Here is a 24,239-nt window from a genome sequence, read left to right as displayed (position 1 = left end):
TTTCCTTTCCTTCTTCCTCCCTAATTACCTTCTACGCTCATTGCTTCATTTCCTTCGTCTCTTCCCTCCACTCTTTCCTCTACACCCTCGCGTTCCTTTTATCCTCCACTTTTATCTTTCAATCCTCGTATTCATTTTCCCTCGTCAGCCCCTCTCCCTTCCTCCGCCCCCCTTCTTCCCTTCATTCCTCCCTCCGGTCTCTCCCCTTCCTTCTTCCTCCTCTCTCTAATGTCTTTCCTGTGTTCGTCTTTCCTCCCTCCATCCAGCCATCCGTCGCTCCCTTCCTCCTTCCTTTCTTTTATATTCCCTTCCTCTCCTCCTGCACGTGTTCCCTTTTTTCTTTTGTTCAATTCTTACTTACTTGACTTTTATGTTTTCCTTTTTTCTTTGGCACATGTAATTAGGCCTCTGATGACAGCACAAGCGATGACTACCAAATGCACTCAAACTAAATTATAGACAGAGTTAAGAAAGGAAATACTAAGTGAATGCATTTGGGTAGAATAAATTACTTCGTTTTTCTCTTGTTAAGTATGAACGAAGAGGAAAATAAATTCGAAGAAAGGAATGAATATGGTGAGGGAACCAAGAGAAGGAGGAGGAGGAGAACTATGAAGATGATGAGAAGGAGGAGGAGGAAGAAAAAGAAGAGGAGGAGGAGGAGGAAGAGGTGTGGAGGCATTGCGGGTGTCTGGGAGGAGCCTCAGATCACGGGGAAGACCTCCAAATCCCCTTCTCGTGACTGATGGCTCTTCTCCCTCCGAAGCAATGCATGGATGGCCTGACGCATGCCTCGACGTGTGGGCCATCAGGCGGCGGCGGCGACGGAGGCAGGGGGGCGACGGTCATTATGGTGGTGGTGGTGGTTGTGGTGGGAGGGAAGAAAGAATACCAGAAAAAAAAAAACTATGTAGATGTTATAAGTAACCAGTGTGTATTTTTAAGGCACTACAGAATGTTTTAGTGTACATGAGACATTCTTGAGAGGGGAAAATTACAGTAGATTCCCCTGTGATATATTACTTCACGACAAAAAATAAAGGAAGATGAAGGAATAATCAAATTTTCTTCGCCTAAATCCCTCTATATAAAGTAATCTAAGTCGTATATTAACAAAACTTTACTGATTTAGTCTTTTTTTTTTCAATTTCTAAAGGCTTAAATTATTGTATTGATGTGTAAACTTCTCCCTCTCTCCCACCCTTTCCTCCTCCACCTCTACCTCCTCCCTCTCCTCCTCCCACCCCAACACCTCTCTTCCAATCAGTAAGGTGAATCATAACGCACTGCTCCTGTTATCGCCGGCCACTCACCCTTCTCTCTCTCTCTCTCTCCCACAGGTACGTGATCGATGGCTGCCCCGTGACTGGCGGTGCTCTGATTGACAGGTAACGTAATTAAAGGGGCTGGCGGGGCGTTCTTCCACGGGGCGGGTCAGGTAAATTTTACAGTGAATTGGTTTCCTCTCGCGTGCTGTCCCGCCCAAACGGATCTTACGCACGTCACATCTTTTTTTTCATCTTTTTTTAGTTAATTAATTTGTTTTCATCCATATAGCTGATTTGGCTTGCCGGTAATTGCTGTGTGTGGGGAGGGGGAGGGGGGGGGTCTGTGTGTGTGTGTGTGTGTGTGTGTGTGTGTGTGTGTGTGTGTGTGTGTGTTTTCTCCTTAAACTGGTGTACCGTTGACAGTATTTCTTTTATCATTAGTTTTTTTTTTTTTTTCGAGATTCTTACTGACAGTTTTTGCAATAATGAAGGTTTACAGTATTACCTTAGTGTGACCGTCTGCCCCGTACCCTCTTCCCCTCTGCCCCGTGCCCCGATCCCACGTCCCCCCGAGGCGCCCCGTCCCCCGTGGCCTGGCTGGCGGCGGGGATGACGTGGCCGCTGAAGGTCCCCGGTCGCCCCTGGAGTGTTGAGAGGTTACACCCATAAATATTAAGGGGGAACGTCTCCCCTGACAGGCTACTCCCCCTCGGCTTCCCCTCTCACAATGGCGACCCCCCTCCCCCCTCCCCCCCAGCCGCCACCCAGGCCTCTCTGAACGGCAGCTGAGTTAGTGTTGCCGACTCGCTTTCTATTTTTTTTTTTCATGTGCTCCTCCCCTCCGCCGATACTCCCCGCGTCAGAATTACCTCCTCCTCCTCCTCCTCTTCGACTGGAACTTCCCTCCCTTTCTCTCTCCGCCACTTCCCTCCTCCGTAGAGTCACCAGGTGTCTTTGGAGTAGTAAGTGGAGAGAGAGAGAGAGAGAGAGAGAGAGAGAGAGAGAGAGAGAGAGAGAGACGGTGGGGCGGTGGCTGTGATGGGGAGAAATCTTGGAAGGATTCTTCTCTAAGTTCATTAGCGTTGTTCCCCTTCTCTCTCTCTCTCTCTCTCTCTCTCTCTCTCTCTCTCTCTCTCTCTCTCACACACACACACACACACACACACACACACACACACACACATACTCTCTCTCCTCCCCATCCTTCCCCCACACACTCACTCCCACGCCAGACTTGCCGTCCCTTCCCCTCCATCCCTCTCTCCCCCTCGCTTTTCTCCTATTCTCCCTCTCTCCATCTCCCATTTTTGCCTCTCCGTCGCTCCACGCGTATCCTGCCGCCCCTCCTGCCGCCCCTCCTGCTGCTGGCGCGCCCCGTAGGAGGTCCCTCCCCTCGTGACACTGTTAGGAAGAACTTTTATGAATTAGTCCGCTCGGCCAAACAATAGAGAGACGGAGAAAGGACGGGACAAAGCGGTTGGTCTCGCCCGTCGACTGCGGAGGATGGAAATGTGGAATGGTTTGTCTGTATGATAATTAGGATCGATTCGAGGACGTCTGTATCGCGGTGACTGGGGGGAAAGGCCTTTTCTGTGTCCCCTGTGTCCCCCCCCCCCCCCCCCGTAGGAGTATTGCCAAGGTCTTGCTGTGTTGCTTTAGGGAAACTTTATTATTTACAATCCTGTTATATGTGTGTGCTAAAGTCCGAAGTCTCGCACCCTCATTTATTTACCCTGAAAGCATCTTAAACGTGCTGGTGTGGTGACGACTTTGCGTGGTAAAAAATAACATCCATTCATCCAGCCATACCTCGTAGCTCATCCATAATACCCCAGCCATTCGTTCGTACTCAAAACTGCTCAGAACGCTGCAACGGTATACGCCATTTTTATTCATCGCTGAAAAAAAAAAAGAGGAAAACGTCACAGAGGAAGAAAAAAAGATGGCAACAAAACGTTTCAATAGCGAGCGAGTCAAAGGCAGGCGGCTGCAGCGTTGGCATGGCCTCGGCTCCTCCTCCTCCTCCTCCTCCTCCTCCTCGTTGCAGTGCCGTTCGTTGGGGGGAAGGAGGTTCGAGTGGTAAGGGCGATTGCTCCCGTGAAATGACTTTGCCACGGCCTGCAGTTTGCAATGACAAGTCCTTAGGGTGGTGGAGGACTCGTGTCACACAGTCCTTCAGCTAATTACTTCCTCGAGAGTTGTAGCAAAAGGTTTCGAGTGTGTGATGACGAGGGAGGCAGCGATGGAGGGGTATTGATGGAGCTAGGGGGCGTCTGGAGGGTGTTAGGAATGGTAGTTTATTTCACGTGTCAATATTGGGTGTATATGTGCATGTATCTGCATCTTCTTTTCATCTCATCTATAACTGGGTGGTGTCGTTTTATGGTTGGCATAAGTGGGGTGCATCGGTTAGCGTGTATGTGAGTTTTTGTCCTTATATTAACTTTCCTTGGTGGCTTGATCCGACTTCTTCTTGGTGAGGTGAGTGAGTTCGAGGCTGTGTATTGACCAAGGTCGTCCCCGTCACTTACTCATAGGGCCTGCAACACGTCTTGAGTCAAATATCCCTTTGGAGAGAGTTACTAACTTTGTGATATTATACTCCCCAACAGCTGCCGGGATTTATGGCACACCTACACACGGGAGTTGCGTCCACGTGTACACGAAACAAACGGCCACCATACATACACGCACATACATATCATACACACACAAGCAGCCCTCCCCTCCGTTTCTGCATATACCGTCGCTGGCCAACAGGATACCATAGGCGTTCGTAAATCAACCAGTTACTGTCGTTTTGCCCAATGTATGCAGCACGAAACCTAATACAGAAAATTGGTGGTTGGGCAATGCTGGTCTTGTTAAACAGTCCCGGGAAGACTATTAATTGTTACCTTGGTCGAGGGCAGGTAATCTGTCACTCGCGGGCCGCTGTGTTTACATTCTATCTTTATGCTTGGCCATCTGTTTGTCTGGTGCAATGACTTAAAACGTACATCTCGGGAAGATAAATGTTAACTAACCTTTAATTTAGTGTCTGAACTCATGCAGGAAGGAGGCTGAGGGATACTCTTTGGTAACGCGCGGCCTCCTTCTCCTCCTTCGCCTCCTCCTCCTTCCGGGCGCCTTAAAGAGGAGATAGAAATAACTTACTTGTATGTGTCGGTCTCGATTATCCGACGGCTCCGTGTAACTATAAGCGTCACGGCCGGGAAGGAGCCTCTTACAGGGTGTTGAAATATCGACGTTTGTTTAAAGACTCGCCGCGTAGGAAAGTTTTGCTCCTTTGTCTGGAAGGTGAAAAATGGGCTGAATAATCTCAAGGTGCACGACGCCACAGAAACACTCACCGGCGAAGGAAAAGAAAAAAAGAAGTTACCAGTGTTTTTGCGATTGTTTTTTGGTGTGTGTGTGTGTGTGTGTGTGTGTGTGTGTGTGTGTGTGTGTGTGTGTGTGTGTGTGTGTGTGTTTTACCCTTTTAGACAGCTGCTCTGACTCAATGAAGCCTTCACGTCTGTCCGTCTTGAGTGTGTCTTCCCTTCCGTCCAGACCCCGCCCTCCCCCGACCCCTTCACCCTCCGATCCCGCTGTCTCTGATGATCCCCGTGCCCGGCGTCCGTCAGCTGCATTACGGAACGTCGCTCTAACGTCCATTGCGTAATAACACATCCGCACCGGCGCATGATTTACCACATGGCTACTGGATGGAAGAAAGTGCTAAGTGCTATACCTTCTCCTCCCCCTCCCACTCCACCACCTCCTCCCCTTCCTCCTCGTCGCTGGCTATCTCTGCTTTATGAATGGAGCACAGGCGCATAATGTCAGGCTGAGGCTCCACTTGGCAAGGCACTGACAATATGAAAGACGCTTCTGACGAATTTTCCGATTATGCATTCTCTGTGCCATAAAGTGCAATCCCACTGGCCCTCCAGATGGCGGTGACTCAGGGCGTGTTGCGTGTTGACTGTGACCCTTATGGTGATACTAGGGGTGACCTGTGCTCCCCCCCTCCACATCCAGCCTCCACCCTCCCCCACCACACAGGAGGGTCTGGTCGCCCGAGACTATAATCTGCCAGTGGTGGTGGACGTTGGCTGAAGCTGATAAAGCGTCACACCGATATTGTGCGAAGAGGGGGTGGGGGTGGGGTGGGCGGGGGCCGAAGGGGGGCGTCGGATGGGGCTCGGGATGCGCTGATGAGTTATTGTTGGGAGGAGGGAGCGTCGCCGCCTCCCGGGACGCCCCTCGCGCTGTTTGATCAAGGGATCGTGACGCTGCTCCCGCTGCCGCCGCTTCCGTCGCCTCCCCCTCACCCCCCTCTCCCCGCCCTCACCCTTGTTCCAGTTCCAGGCCTCCTGTTGACTTGCCTTCATTTCCCACAATAGAATCGACAATCAGAACAGCTAAAAAATTTACGCTAAAGAAACATCGCGTGTCGTTCCATAATTGCATGTGGATATCATTTCACTCTGAACCGAGGTTTTCATATAATAATAACATGTAAATCATTATCAGTCGCCGTCCAACGTTATATTTTTTTAGAGGTTTTGGAGTAAATATAAAAATAATATACCGTGAAAGTAATTAGTTTCCGGATTACTTTCCCTGCCCGTGGAGTTGAAAGTAAAGAGGATAAAATTGTTTGTTAGCTTAAGCCGACATGTCACCAGCCCGGGGAGGCCTGACCCGGCGCCGGGAGGGAAGATTAGGGCCGCCGCGCCCCTCGCCCGCCGGTAGGCTTGCCGTGGCTGGCAGCTCGCCTCGGCCGCTTCTAAATTTAGTGCAGTCTCCGTCTTTGGTAATTGTAAGTTAGCAGTGTTGTTATATTGCTGTTTTATTCTTTCTGTTATGCACTGTGGAGTCCTTCCTGCCCACCACTGCCGCGGGCTAATCTCCATGGCCACAATACACGTGTTGCGTGAAGTTAGCATTGCGTGCGGGGTGGGTGTGTGTGCGTGTGGGTGAGAGCAGCCCACAGGTCCGCCCTACGCTCTCTCCAAGACCTCCGGTAACGACGATTGGTCGGCGGTGGTCACGTGACCGCCCACCAAATACTCAAAAATATCAAACCTTCCGCCAGTGGCATGGCTGCTGATTGTTAGGCGGCACGGGGGTCCGCCTAGCGAGGTCGGGTGCACGGTGGCCGCTCACCTGGCCGCCACTATAAAAATGCTCCTCACGCAGCAACATTTTTTCGCCTTATTTTTGACGCAATTTTCTCCTCAATTACACGGGATGGACCAAAACACTTAGGAGCAATCTTTATGAAGGTCAGGCTTATAAAATATGGTAATCCCGGCGCTGTTCTGGCGGGGAGGAACAGGCTGAGTGGAGAGGTCATGCTGGAGTGTGTGAGTGAAGGGAAGAAGTAAAGTGGCTGGCCTCTGAGGCGCTCCATGAGGTGAGAGTGAAGCCACCAACCCCCGAGGAAGGAGGACAAGTCAGCACCCCCTCACGCCTTGGCTGTTGGTGCCGGAGTGATAGTGGTGGTTGTGAAGTGGAGAGGGGTAGGCTGGTTTGCTGGTGGCCAGGCCAGGAAGGGAGGAGGGTTACGTAGTCCCCGGTCGGCCCCCATGGTTGTGGCAGCAGCAGCAGCAGCGGCGCGCGGGCCAGTGTGTCCCCACCGCCCGCCCCGCGCGCACCCACACCTCACGCCGCCACCACCACCACGCACCGGGCCAGTCGCTAGCGTGGTGCCCCTCAGTGAACACAACCTCTCTCAGTGTCAAGTGCCCAGTGAGTGCCGGTGGCCTTACAGTGCCAGTGACCAACAACCTGGATCCTTGCCCACTACTGTACAAGCTCCCTCCCTCAGCAGGATTACTCACGCCTGTCCTCTCCTCCCGTGCTAGTGGAGGAGCCTCTACAGTGTAAGCATCTGTAGTGTCAAGACTTGCAACACTTCAGCACAAGAGTGTGTTCAGAGCATGTCTTCAGGGGAGGCTTTCACCCCGAGACCTTCCCTCAGCCTCCGTCCAGCGAGTGATTGCCAAGAAAACTCTGAACCCTGAGCAATACACACGAAAATTGAGACAAAAGTGACGCCATTTCACAGTCACTCAGCCTAAATTGAATCCATTTAGGGGGCGAAGTGGCGGACATTTGTTCACATATCCCGGCGTCTCAGGGGGGCGATGGGCCCTGCTTTAATCTTTATCCAATTTTATTTTCGTGAGAAAACTAACGCCGGGTTTGTTTTATGGTGATTATGTTGATTTTGACATTGGTGTGGAAAAGTGTGTGAACTCGTTGATGATTTTATTCGTAACGGCAAATATTAGAACGACACTTCTGATTTAATTATTTTTTTCTTTTCATGGAGTGACACTAATTTATCCACGAAAATCTGATGCACTGGATAAACCCTCGTTAAAAGAAAGTAATTGGCCCACTCCTGACCCAGGCCTACCTAAGTGTGGTCTTGAAGTCTTGTCGCCCAAAACACTCGTATTACAGAAGCGTCTCCCGTTACTTGATTTATTACCTGGAGTTCCTGCTGCCACCTGGTTGTCAGGGCTCTGCACCGCCCGGCGTATTTTGACCCAAGGAGTGGATGTTCCTCCTCGAACCACAATATATCATTCCACTCCGAGGCGCTGACACAATTACTATGTACGTATGAACATGCACAAAACAAACAGAGAAAATTAATACACGTTTTATCGACAGACCTTTAACAATAGCAGCGGGTTATCTGATGCATATGTACGTGTGCGAGAGTTATTTATCGCTAATGTTATCATGTCCCGAGGAATTTTGAATTAACTTTGAACTGGTAGCAGCATCATATTTAACTCTGCGCGTCGGTGGCTGCCATAAATCAAGCGGTAAATGCAAGGACGTCAGGGTGAGCTTATAGGAGTCGCGCGAAGAGCCCAACCCGCAGCACTGTATAGCGGATGAGGGCAACTGTTGGTGTGGGTGAGTGGGCGATGCAGGGCGCCAGGAGTAAGGGCCTGACTCACCTCGACCTCAACACCGGCGGATAGGTGCTTCAGCGGGCGTCTAATTAACAGTGTATTGTGGTTGAAAGGAAAGGAGGAAGGAAGGACGGCGGTGAAGGAGGGGAAGGGAAGGGAGGGTGAGAGGGTAAGAACGGTCACTCACCACTAACCTGCCTGCACACACATACGTACTCACACACACCTTCACTCTCTCTCACACACACACGGACATCACATCACATCATATACTTCATCACATCACTTCCCATTACATCACTTTTCATCTCATCACAGAATTGAAAACAAAATAAACACACACACACACACACACACACACACACACACACACACACACACACACACACACACACACACACACACACACACACACACACACACACACACACACATTCCTCCTCAGGGGCTTTGCATTCCCCGGCGTTATCAGGGGACTCATGAATCACAGTCATGATACGATTAATGAACTGGACTCCCTCTTTACGGCCCGACCATGCAGTTGAGTAAGCCACCAGCCGAAAGAACGGGCGATTCACTCTCCTTTCAGTCACTTTTTCGTTTCTCACATACACAAACGTGGCGTGTATACGAGCCCACATTACTTTCTCCAACATCAATACAAACGAAGAAAATTGATATTAATCTTCCTCGTGTTGACTCAAAACCTTGCGTGTGGCGTGACATCCCCACAAACACAATCCCTTTTTTCTTCCATTTACTCGTATTGCAAGGCTCGTGACACCTTAATGACAGCCACACATCACCTGCGTTTCTCGGATCTCACTCATTAACAGAAACCGTGATTGCTGCTCAGGTCATCTGCATTTGTCATTAGAGGTCATCAATCGCGGCTGAGTCATGCAAACCGGGCCATGCAGATCACCCGCGGCCGATCATGGGTTGGGGCAGGCAGGCAGGTGGGGAGGGTCAGCACCAGAGTGGCAACACGCCCACCAGGGAGGCCAGACTGGCGGATTGTTTGTAAACACGGCAGCGATGGTGGTGGTGGCAGTGATGGTGGTGGTGGTGGTGGGTACGAGTGGGGTCCCCAATCTGCTATACAGGTGGGTTGCCCCGTCGCATATACATCACTGCACGACACGATTTTCACACAGTCTGCACCGGGCTCCGCGTAGCAAGGTTCTGGTCAGGTTTTTTCGTATGCTCTTAGGAAAGAAAACATACCCAAGTCCAAGCAATAAACACCTTGCACGCTCCCTCTGATACTAATGACGTATGGGAGCTATAAATAACCGTTCACGTCGCCAGGAAAAGTGTATCGCGCGTAGGAAGCAGTAGATTAAACACGAGGTATAAAAAACGCAGGGAAAAACGCGTTTCCTTGGTGCAGGACGAGTTAGTTACCTGAGGTTATCAACGCAGGTGAGGGGTACGCACGTGATGTTTGCCTCAACGCAGCGGCGGCGATCTGTCACTGCAGCGAAGGTCACGACCCTCGGCTTCCTCTGCAAGACCCGGCCTCATTTACCTTCTTAATCGTCTAAGTGCCAGAAGGAGCCCCGTTGTTAGTGATACGTGGCCTTCCCGCCGGGCCAGACCTGATCACGGTCCAAGAATGTCTCCCTTTTCTCTTTATATTTTCCTTTATTGACTTGGGATGATCGATGCCTTGGGTGGTCTGCCCGCGGGACCTGCTGGGTTGATTCACTGTTCTTTCTTGTTTGTATCGACTAATTCACTATCAAAGAGAATTCAGAGGCGCAGAAGGATATATATGACTTTAATGGCGTTTGGCTCATATGTTACGTTTTATGATCAGTGTATTTTATGACCAGTATGATAGAAAAAAATGAACTATTGATGCTTAATTTATCTACACCTTAGCAAATCAGACTCCAGCGTTTGAATTTGGCGCCATTTATCATTACCACTCATTTACCAGCATCGAAAAGTAACCTTTGATTATCTTTTTGTTTCAGATATATATGATAATAACAACACATTTCGATATATTTTGATAGTGCTTTCCCTACCTTTAATATTTCGCTACCCAAAGTACTTTCAAGAATAGCCGTAAGAAATTATTAAGAAATCTGCCCAGGAATTGAGAAAAAGTTTTGTAAGTGTCTTTGCTGTTCGCCTCATACTATGTGGATAGCGAAGAGGATATTAAGTGGCTGCCGTCAGTAAAGTGAACGAGTTTTTTTTGTCTTCTGTGGAAATCCTCGAATCGGTTGTGATAACGTGTGAGGGAAACTGCAAAGTAAATCTAGGCGTTGCAGTGCTCGTGAAGAAAAAATATAAAAGGAACTTGCAAAACGAAAGAAAAAAAAATCCAAAGTGCGTCTTAAATTTCCTCCTACAATAAAGTGTAAATATAAAAAAAAAGTGTGACCATAGATATATATATTCTTACACGAGTCCAAAGGCATTCTTCACAAGTGCTTTTTTCAAGTGTATGCGAGTAAGTAAAACAAAGCAAAAAAAAAAAAAAAAAGTACGTGGTGCTCAAAAGTGGCCCAGAAAGTAAGTAGCTTGTAAGTCGACCATCTCCAAAGTGGCTTCGAACCGTGGTCCTCAGCGCCCTCCAGACCTTCCCGCCACCGTGGCCCGGGACCGAGGCCTCCCAGTGGACCATCGCCATAGCAGTGCGTCCGTCTTGCGTCGGATTCGTGGGCCGGACGCATGTGTTGTGGCAGTGGCAGCTGTTGTCGCCGGTGGTGTTGGTGTTAGTGGTGGTGTTGGTGCACGGAGATAATATCAGAAAGGGGAGGGAGACTCCTTGTCATGCACCTCAGGAAATGCCATGCAATTTTGAGGAACACGCTTTTGTAAACGCCCCAAGAACCCAGCGGTGCCCTCGACCCCCCTGCGAATGTGAAGGATGGAAGTCGTAAGTAGGATACCCAGAGAAATATAAATGTAATACACGTAACAGCAAACATAAAAAAAAAAGATAAAGCTAAATCAGATCGCTGCTTCTAAGAGTAAACAACCCGCTGTTCCGCTTTTTGACTGGCTGTGTTGCTCTTGTTCTTGTTTTTGAATCCATGATATTTGTATTTTTTTTATTGAGTCAGTATACCCCCGGCGGCTTATGTGGTGTGTGTATTTGTTTGTTTGTCTGTTTTTTGTGTTACTTTGTGACGGCATGTAGCTCCTGACCCCTAATTGGCTGTCTGTGTTCTGCATCCTCTGCTTAAAGCCTCGAAAAACTTCAGTATTCGCTCATTTAACTAGTTTCTATATTATTATCGTTATTGTTATTATTAGCATCTTTATCGTTTAATTATTCCTATCCTCCACATGCAGGTGTTCACGTATAAATATAATCCTCATTCACTCATAAATCAGGTATCAATTACTCTCCTCATTGATAATAATCTCGGTGTATGAATATGCTAAGTGCGCCCACCGGTACATATCACTGCCCTAATGGCGCGAGCACAGGCAACTCTCACCCCTATTGCCAGCACGGCGGGAGGAATGAATGGCTCGCCTTCTCATGGGCGGAGTCGACATCTTTATTTTGCTGCATATCATTACGGCCAAGTAGTGATCCTTTGACAGTGGGGGGGAAGGGCAGGAAGGCAGGGAGGGAGGGAGAGAGAGAGAGGGAGGGACAAGGTGTGTGCGTGTATACCTGTAGAAACTTTGGTATGCACTGAGGATGCTGCCTTTCCCCTAGTTTGATTGTGCTAATTTTCATGTCCTTATTTTGTATCTCTTAACTTTTCTTTATTTCTCTCGATCTCCCATTATTTTATGCCTGGTTGCTGCTTTTACAGTTTCCTATTACTTCCATTTCTATACCTTTGTTTTCACCCGGTTGTCATAGGTCTAGAATATATTATCTGTGATCAAAGATTTATCGGTGGCCCAGTGCTGCTGTGAGTGCTTAATAGTCGTCTGTCAATGCTGCTGCTCCCGAAGTGCACTCACATAACTCTTGTCTTGACGTTGAAGTGAAAAGGATACATTTACGATCTTGCTTGAAGTATCAGTAAATGTGCTGTCTTAATTTTTTGAATCGAGGACATAGTTATTGTTTTCACATCTTAATAGTTACGTATGTTTGCGTGGCTTTCGTTGTGTGGTAAGCTTGCTGCCGATTGTCTTCTTCTATTTGTTCTTTTTTGGTGACGTTCTGCATCCATAGATTTCAGTTTCATACCCACGTTTAGAATAGATTGTCTTCCTATTGCAGAGTGATACGACAGGTCAGATCTCTCCATCCACAGCCAAACTACCTCCTTGTATCATGTCTTTCTCTCCATGTTTTTCCTTCCCCTCAGCCATGTTTATGTACACAGGATTCTTGTGGCTCCAGGACTCTTGCAAAATTGTAAGAGCTGTCGAAGGTATTTGGTTTATTGACAGAATGAGTTTGTTACGAAAAGGATAATAAAAAAAGAAATAATGTTGGTATACGAAAATTTTCAGAGTAATGTATTATTTTTTTTTTTTTTATCAACGGGGCGTATAGGAATAATGGTTTTAGTTTATAATGTGTAAAACAAAACCGGGCGTATGTATTTAATGTTATAGTGTACTCTCTCTCTCTCTCTCTCTCTCTCTCTCTCTCTCTCTCTCTCTCTCTCTCTCTCTCTCTCACCGTAAAACGAAAAAAAACACTCAAATCTCTTCCCCAGCGCCTCCTTAAGAACATCATTACGCAGGAACGAGAATGGTCAATAATAATTTTTACGAGGCGGGGCAGACGCGGAATAATTTTTTTCTCACTTTTTTTCCCGCCGGCACGAGGGGAGAAAAAGGGGGAATGGAGGGCAGGCAGTAAAAGAGGGGAGAGAGAAGTGTGAGCTCCATAATGATGAGGGAGAGGTGTAGTTTACTTTCATTTCTCTCGCCTTATAGTAGTAGATTCAAGAGCATTTTAACATAGAATTTGACTTTTTTTCTTGATCATCCGAAAGTATCTGTTCTAATCCCCTTTACTTTTTTTTATAACTGACTTTTTTTCTTGATTATAATTATCCGAAAGTATGTTTCATTCCCCTTTACTTTTTTATAAGAATTTTACTTTTTCATGATCATTCGAAAGTATCCGTTTTATTCCCCTTTACTTTTTCCTGTATGAGGATTTTATTTTTTTAGTCTGTGTTAAAATATATAAAATCCGCGTCATGAGTCGAGGCAGCAAAAAACGGAAAACGGGGCACATAATCCTTTATTTCCCCTTGTTATTTAATGGAGTGTTTGTTTGGCCGTATATATCAGGGCGAACCGTTCGTACGTGAGTTTCCATAAATATAAAGGTAAAACAATGAAATACAACAAATACACACACGGGCCGACCGCAGCTCTCAGTGCTCCTGCCAGGCGGTCGTAAAAAGCAAACAACGGGTTATTGGCAGAGCAAATGTTGTTAAAAGTAAAGAGTGGTAAACAGACCCGCGCCATGCACTCCCAAACAAACACAGGCGGTAAGTGAATTGTCGATATTGCCACACACACTCCCTCTCCCGCTCTTAAATTTCCCGGTTCTCTCACACTCACACACACACACACACACACACACACACACACACACACACACACACACACACACACACACACACACACACACAAGTAATGGCCCAGGACACCACTGCATCTATGATTATTGCTCGCCAGATTGCTAAGAGAGTCGCGCTTGGGCCGTGTTGGCAGATTATGATAATGAAGAGGGCTAAGGAGGCCGATTTTTCAGCATCCATCACAGCGCGGCCGACATCTTCATAGCAAGGGTGACAAATGCCGGGCCGGGGCAGGATGGCCGCCAGGCAGGTCCAGACACACGGCCGGTCAGCTTGCCATGCAGGCCACATACTCACTCAGACAGACAGACACATGCACGCAAACACGCAGCCACTCGCTAAGATGATTGCAAAAAATTGTTTCAAAGTACCGGACTCATTCCAGTCGTGAGATGACTCTTCACTTCTTCTAAGCGGTCGTATAAATTTTTTAAAAAGTAAATATACTGCTAAAGTGTTGAGATGTTCGTCGGTGAAATATTTTTCTGATTTTCATTCAATATTTCTACTTAATTTTGCAGCTAAGATAATTTGGTGACTGTTTTGTTTTCTGTTTTAAAAATCGACCAGTTCATTGCGCCTAGTGTCCTTGATATCATCACCCGATTATTATGGCACAGGCGTGAGTTATAGAATTTTTTTATTTTTTTTTATTTGTTGAGGAAGCATGAGCAGGATGGCCGCCACACCAGCCACAGCGGGGACGCTCATATTTATTGACGCCGACGAAGGACTCTGCTTATAGGACTGGTCAGTTTTTCTCACATATATTTAACTATTCTGGGTGGAAATATGTGGGTGTTAAAAAGGCTCAAGTTGATCGTTACCAAGATAGCCCTTCAAATAATCTGTTGTGATATTACTCTCCAACTTGTGTTCGGAAAAATAATAATTGTTTAGAATATCATGACGTGAAGGCGTTCATGCATGCAGGAGTGTCTGATATTATTACCAGCCATTTTATTGCTTTTGAGTTACACCTTTTTAATTTAAAGTTGGGTATATGTGTCTTTAGTGCCGAAGCTTCTTTAAATAATTATATCTCATCGAAAACGTTGGTGGATTTACTGAGAGTTTTAAATGGTTCTTTGTATAAAATTTGATTATTTTTTTTCTCATTCCGGTTCACAAGCAACACATATTTTACAATTCAGAATAATGTATCAATATTTAAAGATACCGTAATGAAAATATGGTGCTTAATTATTGTAATATATCATGCGTGATAACTTTGTCATGAATTCCAAAACTTCATCACGGGCTTACAAATACTTTAATATAAAATATCTTTATCGCCCATTTTCTATCAATAAGCAGATAATTCGTAGGACTTTCTTAGTAACGATTAACCTGAGCCTTTCCGAACCCCCACACCATCACTCCTGTGCCCGGCCTGTATACCTGTACACGCCAAGCCCTCCTGCTCTTTACGGTGCGCGGCAAGCAAAATATTAAAGGCTAAAGAGACCATTGCCGCCGCCGCCGCCGCTACCACCACCACCACCTCCACCGCTCTCCCGACATCGCGTGTTAAAGCTGAGGCAGCGTTTCCCGCGGCCGCCTCACTTTAAGCACTTTAGCATCGCCGCGTGTGTCAGACGAGCCGCGGGTGTCACCGCACGCAACGACTAATTAAAAAACTTCCATAGCACGCAGGGAAATTTAAACACATACGGCGGGAACGTAAAAACGGCTCCAGGAATACAGGCCGGCGGCTGATTTTTGCTTTGTTTACACCGAGTCGTCCTGTGATTGGTGGCCGTCGCGCGGTGATGGCGTCGCGGGGCCGTAAATCCGCCATTCAGAGTGGGGCCCCTCGTGAGCCCCGCCCATAATTTTTGCCGCCGCGCCAATGAGCGGCGGCGTCTGTCCATCACGCTTACTATTCAAATTACCCCGCTTCTTGCCGTAATGAGGCCGCCGATTGTTGTTTCTGTTAATAAAGTAATCCCTGGCTAAGCATAAATTCCGGTGTTAAGTCCGGCGTTTATCAGAGGGACGAGTCGGACAGCGGTCACTAAAAGGGGGACTGTCTTAAAATGGAGTCCCCGCCGTTCTCTTTCATATTTATCAGTATTTACACGTTTAACTCCCGTCCGTGCCCTCCCCCACCTCATAAACAAACAAACAAGAACTCACTGCTCGTATTTTCAGAGCGAGGAACCAAAAGAATCAAGGAATAAAGCCAAACTTGTCGGTCGGGGAAGCTGTGCTGTTACCAGGGTCATATTTCTTCACCCCCCTCCTTCCACCGGCCTTCCCTCCTCCTCTTTACACTGTTTTCGCTTTTACTTATCTCTTTTTACAGTATTTATGGAGGGAATGTCTCGCCTACGCCTAATATAAGGGCCAAAAAGACGGTAATCGATGTGTCTTTACTTATTCAATATCCGCCATCCTGCCGCCGAGAAGGAGAATGGGATAGACATAGCCATTTTTTACCCCTATTCATCCCTTAAAGTGTTCCTTTCGGGCATAAAAGTGGGGCAGGAGGCCGGGAAATAACTTAGGAGAGGCAAGAAACTCAATAGAGAGAGCGAAAGGTAGAGAAAAGAGACTTGGAGTAAATCTCGTGCATCAAAGAAAACGGATGTCCTAGGCGTTCCTCTTATTTATTGGGGGACTTTTATTATTCTTTTTTATTGCTATTTCTCTTTAACGCGGGGCAGTGAGTGGAACTAGAGGAGTACAAATGCGATAAGTTACTAAGTCTTTCACTACAACACGCCCTAGACATAGAGAAACGAGGATAAGTGAAATAAAGTAGAATTTTAGTATATCAGTGTGAGTGTGACCCTCTTCCTCGCCGCGGCCGTCACTTTGTTTTTCCACTTTTACCCAACTTTTGATCGTTAAGTGATATTTTGGGTCACCACTTGATAGTTTTGTCATAGTATCAGGTTTTGAGACAGCTGACGCGGTGAACGATGCGCGATAGATTCATATGTGAAGGAAACTTGACTCCCTGGCGGCCATTAATTGTTTTGGTGGTTTTATTTCATCCCTTCTTTTGATGTCCTAGCATTGACAAGATGAGATGCTTGTATATCCCGGTTTACTAAGGATAGTTTCGTGGTTTTCTTTGTCGTCATTGCCCATTAGCACGTTTTATTCAAAGCATCAAGACAAAAAAACAAGTTGATCATATATTTTTAGTGAATAATTTGTTATATTTTTGTTGTTTATATTATGGATTTTCCTACAGTATTTAATTCTCATGCTACGATTATGAATACCGCTATAATTTCACTATACCTTAATTAAAAATCGTGTTATCAATGTATATATTTTTGTTATGCTTATCACACGCCCTAAGAATATAATGTATACCTCGTTAATTAATAAAACCCCTGTACATATATTTCCCTTCCTTCCTTCCTTCCTTCCTTTCTTTCTTCCTTCCTCCCTTCCTTTCTTCCTTCCTCCCTTCCTTCCTTCCTTCCTATATATACTGACTTTTATACAGGACAAGGTAACAAAAACTCCCACCTCTCACTGTGTCACGCCTCCCTGTGCTCGCGTCCTTGCGTTACACAGGCCGTTAGTCTTGCATATAAATGTCTCGTGCTCAGCGGCGGCGTAACTAGCGGCGGGTGGCGGCGCGGCGGCGTGTTGCGACGCTCACCTGGGTCTCGGCGGCATCATGTTTTTTTTTATTACTATCGTGTGTTTTTATGGTGGCAATAGTGAGTAAATGTGCATAAAGAAAACTTAAATATATCAGCATTGTTCACTGGGGGGAAAATTGACTTGCTGCATTATTTTGGTTCTATGAATTAACCCCGATGCTTTATTGAACTCATTTCTGTTCTTTCATGACAAAACTCTAGCTTATTTTGTTCATATATTCCACCCTTTATGTTCCTTAACGCAGAAAAGAAATAAAAATAACAAAACAAAACAGAAAAAAATAGCCGCGCCACTAAGAGACACTTCCACGCGGAGGAGCAATAAAGAATAGCGGACATCACGGCGGGAAGGGCTCGAATGTTTCACGGAGATGAGGTGTCCGCAGCGCCCTCCCCTGTGACCCGCCGTGCCAAGGGCCTTCAGTGCCACACCTGCCTCCTAGTGCGACGCCGCTGGAGGGCAGACGTGCGCCGCTGGACCGACTGACTGCACCGGAACCCCCGACCAAGAGGAAGAGAAGGGAGGAAGCAGGTGTTGTTACAGTGTCTACCTCATACCGCCGACAGTGTGCTCTACCGCCCTCAACAGTGACCATCCCGTGCAGTGCCTTTGGTGTTGTGCTTCTATTCAAGTGCCTCTCGTTCCTGTGTAGTGATTTAGTGAGTTATCTTGGTGCCTATACGAATGATCTGCCAGCCATCCACTTGTCATGCAATCTCTGTTAACTTTCCACGGAATCTTTTAGTGTGGCAAGAATTCAGTGCTTTATCGTGTTCTCTGCTCAACGTTCAAGTGCGCCTTATACCTCCATCTCGTGTGTGTGAGTGAGTGTGTACATCTACGAACTCCTTACGGGTGACGCCTTGTACAAGTGCCTGGTCCTTAGCGGTGGTGGGGACTGATCACCGCCACACCCACCGCCTTGTTCCCCCATCACTCCGCCGTCCTGTCCCCAGTGGCCGAAACAAGCACCCACCTGGAATGCATGAATACCTAACGAAAGGTCTTAATTCCGTAGAGTGAGAGTAAAGAAAAAAAAAGGCTTGAGAAAAAGAAGAGAAAAAAATACAGTGTGCGAGGATTTCCGTTCCCCAAGCGAGAAAGAAAATATATTGCCTTCAACTAGAAAATTTCCGTGGCTTGGAGAGCATCGCTGATTAAGTCTTGAAGCTCAGAGGAGGCAAGAGTTTGGAGTGAGTGTTCTGGCAATGTTTGTTTCTCTTATTGTTTGTTGTTTGTTTGACCCTCTCATTCTCACTCTTTTAATTTTTTTTATAATATTCAACAGCCTAAATATATAATTCTTTAATGTACAGGTTAATTCGGGCACTATTTTTAATTGTTATAGGATGGGTAAGATAAAGCTTTCCTCATTCTTTTATTTTTTATTTAAACAATAATTTATATATCAATCTTTCAGCTTCTTATATTGTTTCATGGGTATTATTTTTGTTAAAATGAAACACGAAACCTTAAAAAAATTATATCCATACGTATATATTCTGTTGTTTACGATTCTTTTGAGAGAGATGTGTGGTTGCGACGCCCCAGCTCACATTCTTCTTATAATAATAATATCAGACACAAATACTCTCATACGTCCCAGTGCTTAGAATTTACCGATCTTTTATACCTTGTTTTGATTTTCCTTCTTATGATTTTGCCAGTTTTTTGCTTGAAACTATTATTGTTATTTTTTTATATATATTGATCTACTTCGGATATCAGATATTAAAAAATCAGAGTCGTTCAAAAGCAAAAATAGGATAGAATTACCACTACGGGGAGTATACTAGACACGATTATTGTCTTCCATAAATTACTAGCGAATTGATGGCCTTGACGGAGGGTCAGGGCGTAGACTAAACAACCTGTGTGCTTGTGTTTTTCTTCGCCTTCTTGGGACTCTGATGTGCCATGAAGAGCTACACACGAGGGTTAACCATAAAAGTGCACCCGTCAGCAACCTCGCCCAGCCCTCTTTTTCTTCCCTTGCTTCCACTTTAACGGTGAAAGACAAATTATTGCTCCTTACGTAAAAACAGCGCAGAGAATATTTTGGGGGAGAGTTTTTTTGCGTATGCGGGTTGTGTTGCAATTTTAGATCATCAGAATATTGCAATTATTTCTTTTAACAAGGACATGTCGTGTTATTCCTTGATATTTCCTGGTCACGTCTTTTCCGCCGGTCTGTACTTTTTTTTTTTTAGCTCCAAACACGAAACGACTATCATAGCATACCGACCGAATCATCATCTTTCATACTTTTTACTAGAAATATTATCATGCTCACCTACAAATATTTACATGATGAAGTAAAACAGGAGTATGTGAGGAGTCTTATAGGGGAGTGAGTGGGGTGGGGTCGAAGGGGGTGGAGGGGGGACGGGGGGGGGGGCCTTGGCCGGTTATTTTCGGTAATTGGAAAGAGAGGCGAAAAATGTTCTAATTAGGTGCTGGGGAGAAACGCTACACCGACCCCGACACTGGACCCGACCTGGCGGACCCGACTGACCCCCTCCCCCCCCATTCTCTCTCTCTCTCTCTCTCTCTCTCTCTCTCTCTCTCTCTCTCTCTCTCTCTCTCTCTCTCTCTCTCTCTCTCTCTCTCTCCTCCATTCATCTCCCTTGTCTCTCCTCCCTTCACTCTCCTCCCGCCCCTCTGTTTATCTCCTCGTTTTCCTCTTCCATCACGAGGAGAGTTTTTTTTCCCCCCTTCTATCCTTTATTTTTCATCTGTACACTTTTTGTTCCTATTACCTCTGCTTTCTATTGTTGTTCCCCTTTATATCAATTCAGTTTCTTATCATTTCATCTAGTTTATTTTTTCCCTTCATTACACTCTTTTTTATTATCTATTTTATATATTTTAGATTTACTGCTTTCGTCATATATTTTTTTCTATATTTCTTTCTCACAATATTTTTCTACTTTCATATCACGGTATATTATTCTTTAACTCTTACATATTACTATTTTTTTTTCTTCCCTCTTCTCCAACACTCACGCCATAATTTTTTCGTGTGTACACTTTTTTTTATTACCATTGTTTTTCCCTTATTTATATCAACTCTACCTCCAAGTATAATTTCATGTATTTTATTTGCCTTCAATCCAGTCTATTCTTTATTTTTATTCATATCCTAGAATCACCATTTTCGTTACCCTATGTCATTTTTGTCTCTCTATATATTTCTCTCTTATAATGTCCTTTTTACTTTCATATCACTGTGTCCTTATTTCCCTCTATTACACACCACTTTTTTCTTTCCCCCTTATCGAGCCCTCACGCCTCCCCTTCCACCCTCCATTTGACCTCGAGTGGCTGTCCCCTGTATCGCTTCACTCCTCACTGCTCTTAAGTACTCGACGACCCACCCAAAAGCCGCCGAAGAGGAAACCTTACGACCTATTCTAAGCCATATTTCTCGCCGTTCAGTAAATGCCGCTGTTGTGAGGTCTTGATAACTTCCTTCGTCATTCCAGCACTTTTAGTATACTTTTTGTCTTCAGGTTATTCGGAGGTAAAGGTTTATGGTCTATTACGTTTTAATCGTCCGTTTGATCTGCAGGATGAAAGAGAACATGCTTTCGTAACTGCGTATAAGTGGCCTGCAGTGGATTATAACGTCCTGCTGTTATGTACACGAAGCGCTTTATAATTGTTTGGCAAAGGAAGGAGAAGGAGAAGGAAAATGTGATTGAGGAGGTAGAGGAAGAGGAGGGGGAAGATAGACGTTAGACAGGCATGCAGGATAAGGAGGAGGAAAAGGAGGAGGAGTAGGAAGGAAATGAAAGCGAGGAGTAAGATGACGAGCAGAAAGGAAGGAAGAGGAGGAGCAGAAGGAGGAGGAAAGACGTTAGACAAGAATGCAGGATAAGGAGAGGGAAGAGGAGAAGGAGGAAGAGGGAAATGAAGACGAGTTTTAGGGCGGCCAGCAGGAGGGAAAGAAGAGGTAGAGGAAGAGGAGGAGGAGGAGGAGGAGGAAGAGAGGAAGAGGTGACGGCATGTGGGAAGTGGTTGGTCAGGAAGAGGCGTGGGCGCCTCTTGAGTCTGGTGGCCACGAACCGCTATTTATGGAGGGGGTGGAGGGGGGAAGGGGGGAGGGGGGAGGTGGCGAAGGGAAGGGTTAAGGGGGTTGAAGGGGCAGCGGTGAATGAGAGAGAGAGAGAGAGAGAGAGAGAGAGAGAGAGAGAGAGAGAGAGTGTGTGTGTCTGAAATTGATCCAGTGTGGGTGTGGGGGGGTAGCTGCTCCCTCTAAGACCCCCCTCCTCCCTACCCCTCCCTCCACCCCCCCCTCCATACCCCTCCCTCCACCCCCCATGACTAGTTTACATAAAGATTAATTGCTTCACGTAACAAGATAGTCCTCACTCACTCCCCCCCTCACCCTATCCCCCCCCCCCTAAAAAAAAAAAGCTAACATGTTTATTTATATTTCAACGTTCATGTCCACATCTGTATTTTTCTTTGTCTCTCGCTCGCTCGTTCATCATCGCGGTTCGCAAGTGTATATATTACTGAGTAATTCCCGCCGACAAAGTGTATATGTCTAGTTGATTAGGGAGGATAATTAGGGATGAAGAATCGCCGTGTAATAAAAAAAAAAAAATGTCTTAAGTCGCAGAGGGTAAGGAAAGTTCAGAGTACGCAAAGTTATCCTCTCTTCTTCCTAGCTCGTTCTTTTTGTGTGTTTCTTCTATCTGTCCACTTTCTTGTTACTACTCCGCGTCCTGTTCCTTCTCTTTCTCTACTACTTTTCCACTTTCTGAATCTCCAGCTTTTCCTCATTTTCGTGAACCGCCTCTTCCTTCTTCTCAGTTTTTCTTAAGTTTCTCTCCTTTCCTGTTACTCCTCCTTCTCTTCATTCTCTTTCTCCTTCTAGTTTTCCACTCTCAAAATCTCCAGCTTTTCATAATTTTCGTGAACCGCCTTTTTCCTCCATCTCAGTTTTTCTTAATTTTCTCTCCTTTCCTGTTATTCCTCCTCCTTCTCTTCCTTCTCTTTCTCCTACGACGTCTCCACTCTTAAACTCTCCAGCTTTTCCTCATTTTTTCGAACCTCGTTTTCCTCCTACTCAGTTTTTTAATCTTCTCTCCTTCCTGTTACTCCTCCTCCTCCTCTTCCTCCTCTTCCTTCTCTTTCTCGTACTACTACTCCATTTTCTTCATCTCCAATATCCCCTAATCTTCGTGAACCTCCTTTCCCACCTATTCATTTATTTTTATCCTTTTCATATTTGTACCTCCATCTCTTCCTGTTTCATCTTCATACCCTAATATCTATCAAGTGCCACTCTTTGCCGCTCTCCCATCAGTCAGAAAGAAAAGAAAAAAACAATGGTAGCAGCAACAACAAAGGCCATGAGAAACACAAGCATAAAATTGAACCCATGAATCGGATTGAAAAAAATAAGTGAAAAATAAGAAGGGAAAAAAGAAGCGTCCTTGGCAGGTTCTCCTCAGCCATCTGCGTCCTGCCCTGGTCCGTCCCGTCTGGGTTCCCATTCCCTGGTGCCATCGGTGCGCCGACCCACAAAGACAGTCGCAAGATTTATGGAACAGCTTCGGATTCCTTCTCGACTCGGGCACCGACAGAAAATAATGGCTCGGCTTCATCTGGGCATTACTAGTCGGTTACAGGGTCAGAGATACCCCTCAGGCCCAGGGACGAGGGGCATGGATGTCAGGGGGGGAGGTGTGGTAGGGGGCGTGAGGGTGAGGGAGGGCAGGGCAGCTAAGGGTGAGGTGAGAGCGGTGGAGGAGGAGAGGAACGGGAGGAGGAGGAGGGAAGAGCAGTAACTCAGTTTAGTGATGGGAGGAGGAGCCGGACGGAGGAAGGGAGAAGAGGGAGGGAGGGATAAGGAGAGAAGAGAGATAGGAGAGATAGTTGTAAGTAGACGGAGAGAATCAGAGAGACCGGTAAGGATAAAGATTAAAAACTGTGCCAGAGCGATTCTTATCAGGGAAGACAGCCGACCCATATAAGGGTAAGAAGCAATTAGGTGAATATGAATAATAATATAATGCCTCGGAAATCTTGTTACCCGCTTTGAGTCTCTTTCTAAATGCCGGGAAAGAATGTACATGTAAAAACGACTGCTAAGAAATCAACTAAACCCATTTAAAGAAACCTAAACAAAATAATTACGCAAGGGACCCAAAAAGTAGCATTAATTTAGTTATGTGGGGTGGCGGATGTAGTTAGTGGCGTTGGGAAAGAAGGGTAAGGATAGGAATGGAAGGAAAGAAGTAGTGTTAGTGCCATTGAGAGAGGCAAGGAAAGGATATGAAAAAGAAGAAAGGAGTTTAAAGCGAAAAGGTGAGAGTGGAAGGGCCGGGGATGGATGGAGGGGGCAGGAAGGGGGCGAGCGAGGGGGGTGGCAAGGCTAATTTTCGAGGGGGTTTACTGGGGCTGTCGAAACTGACTGTGGATAAGGCGGCGTCTCGGAGGGCCTGAAGGACAAGCTCGGTTGCGCGGGAGATTGTGGGAAATTGGCTGCTTACGTCGGATGGCGTGTGGAGATTTATTAGTTAGAGAGGAGAGTAGTGTTACGAAGAGACGCGAGGAGGAGGAGGAGGAGGAGGAGGAGGGCTAGGGAGAGGGCGGGCGGGTAGGATGGTGAGACAAGACAAGGCAACGGAGATGGAGAGAGAGGATGAAGAGGAGAGAAGGACTCCAGTGAAGGACTCGTGTTGTAGAAGGACGCAGGACTTAAGTGCAGAGGCATGTCAGGGCGCGGGAAGAGGATCAGTGCGTGTAGCAGCCGATTTGAGGATGTCGTGGGAGGGCGTGGCGGCGAGACGTCCTGCCGCAGGGAGACGCTCGTTCCCATGGACACGTCGGAGGTGAGAGGCTTCCTGCACGGCGTAAACCAA

General features: G+C 46.4%; 1 protein-coding gene across 5 annotated transcripts in view; it reads left to right on the top strand.

Moving 5' to 3' along the window:
• Positions 1 to 5,912: 5,912 nt before the first annotated feature.
• Positions 5,913 to 24,239, top strand: part of LOC127008919 (homeotic protein antennapedia-like) — a 101,909-nt gene continuing 83,582 nt past the window's right edge. The window contains exons 1-2 of one of the 5 annotated variants that reach the window (XM_050881404.1): positions 5,913 to 7,141; positions 10,174 to 11,087. In XM_050881404.1, coding sequence (XP_050737361.1) covers positions 11,079 to 11,087 — 9 coding nt within the window. In that variant the 5' untranslated portion in view covers positions 5,913 to 7,141; positions 10,174 to 11,078. The remainder of the gene's footprint in view (positions 7,142 to 10,173; positions 11,088 to 24,239) is intronic. The other 4 variants (XM_050881397.1, XM_050881396.1, XM_050881402.1 and 1 more) reach the window with 4 other exon arrangements.

The sequence above is a fragment of the Eriocheir sinensis genome, chromosome 39 (genome assembly GCF_024679095.1).
Source record: "Eriocheir sinensis breed Jianghai 21 chromosome 39, ASM2467909v1, whole genome shotgun sequence".
Classification (NCBI taxonomy): Eukaryota; Metazoa; Arthropoda; class Malacostraca; order Decapoda; family Varunidae; genus Eriocheir; species Eriocheir sinensis.
This window is presented reverse-complemented; position numbering and strand designations above follow the sequence as displayed.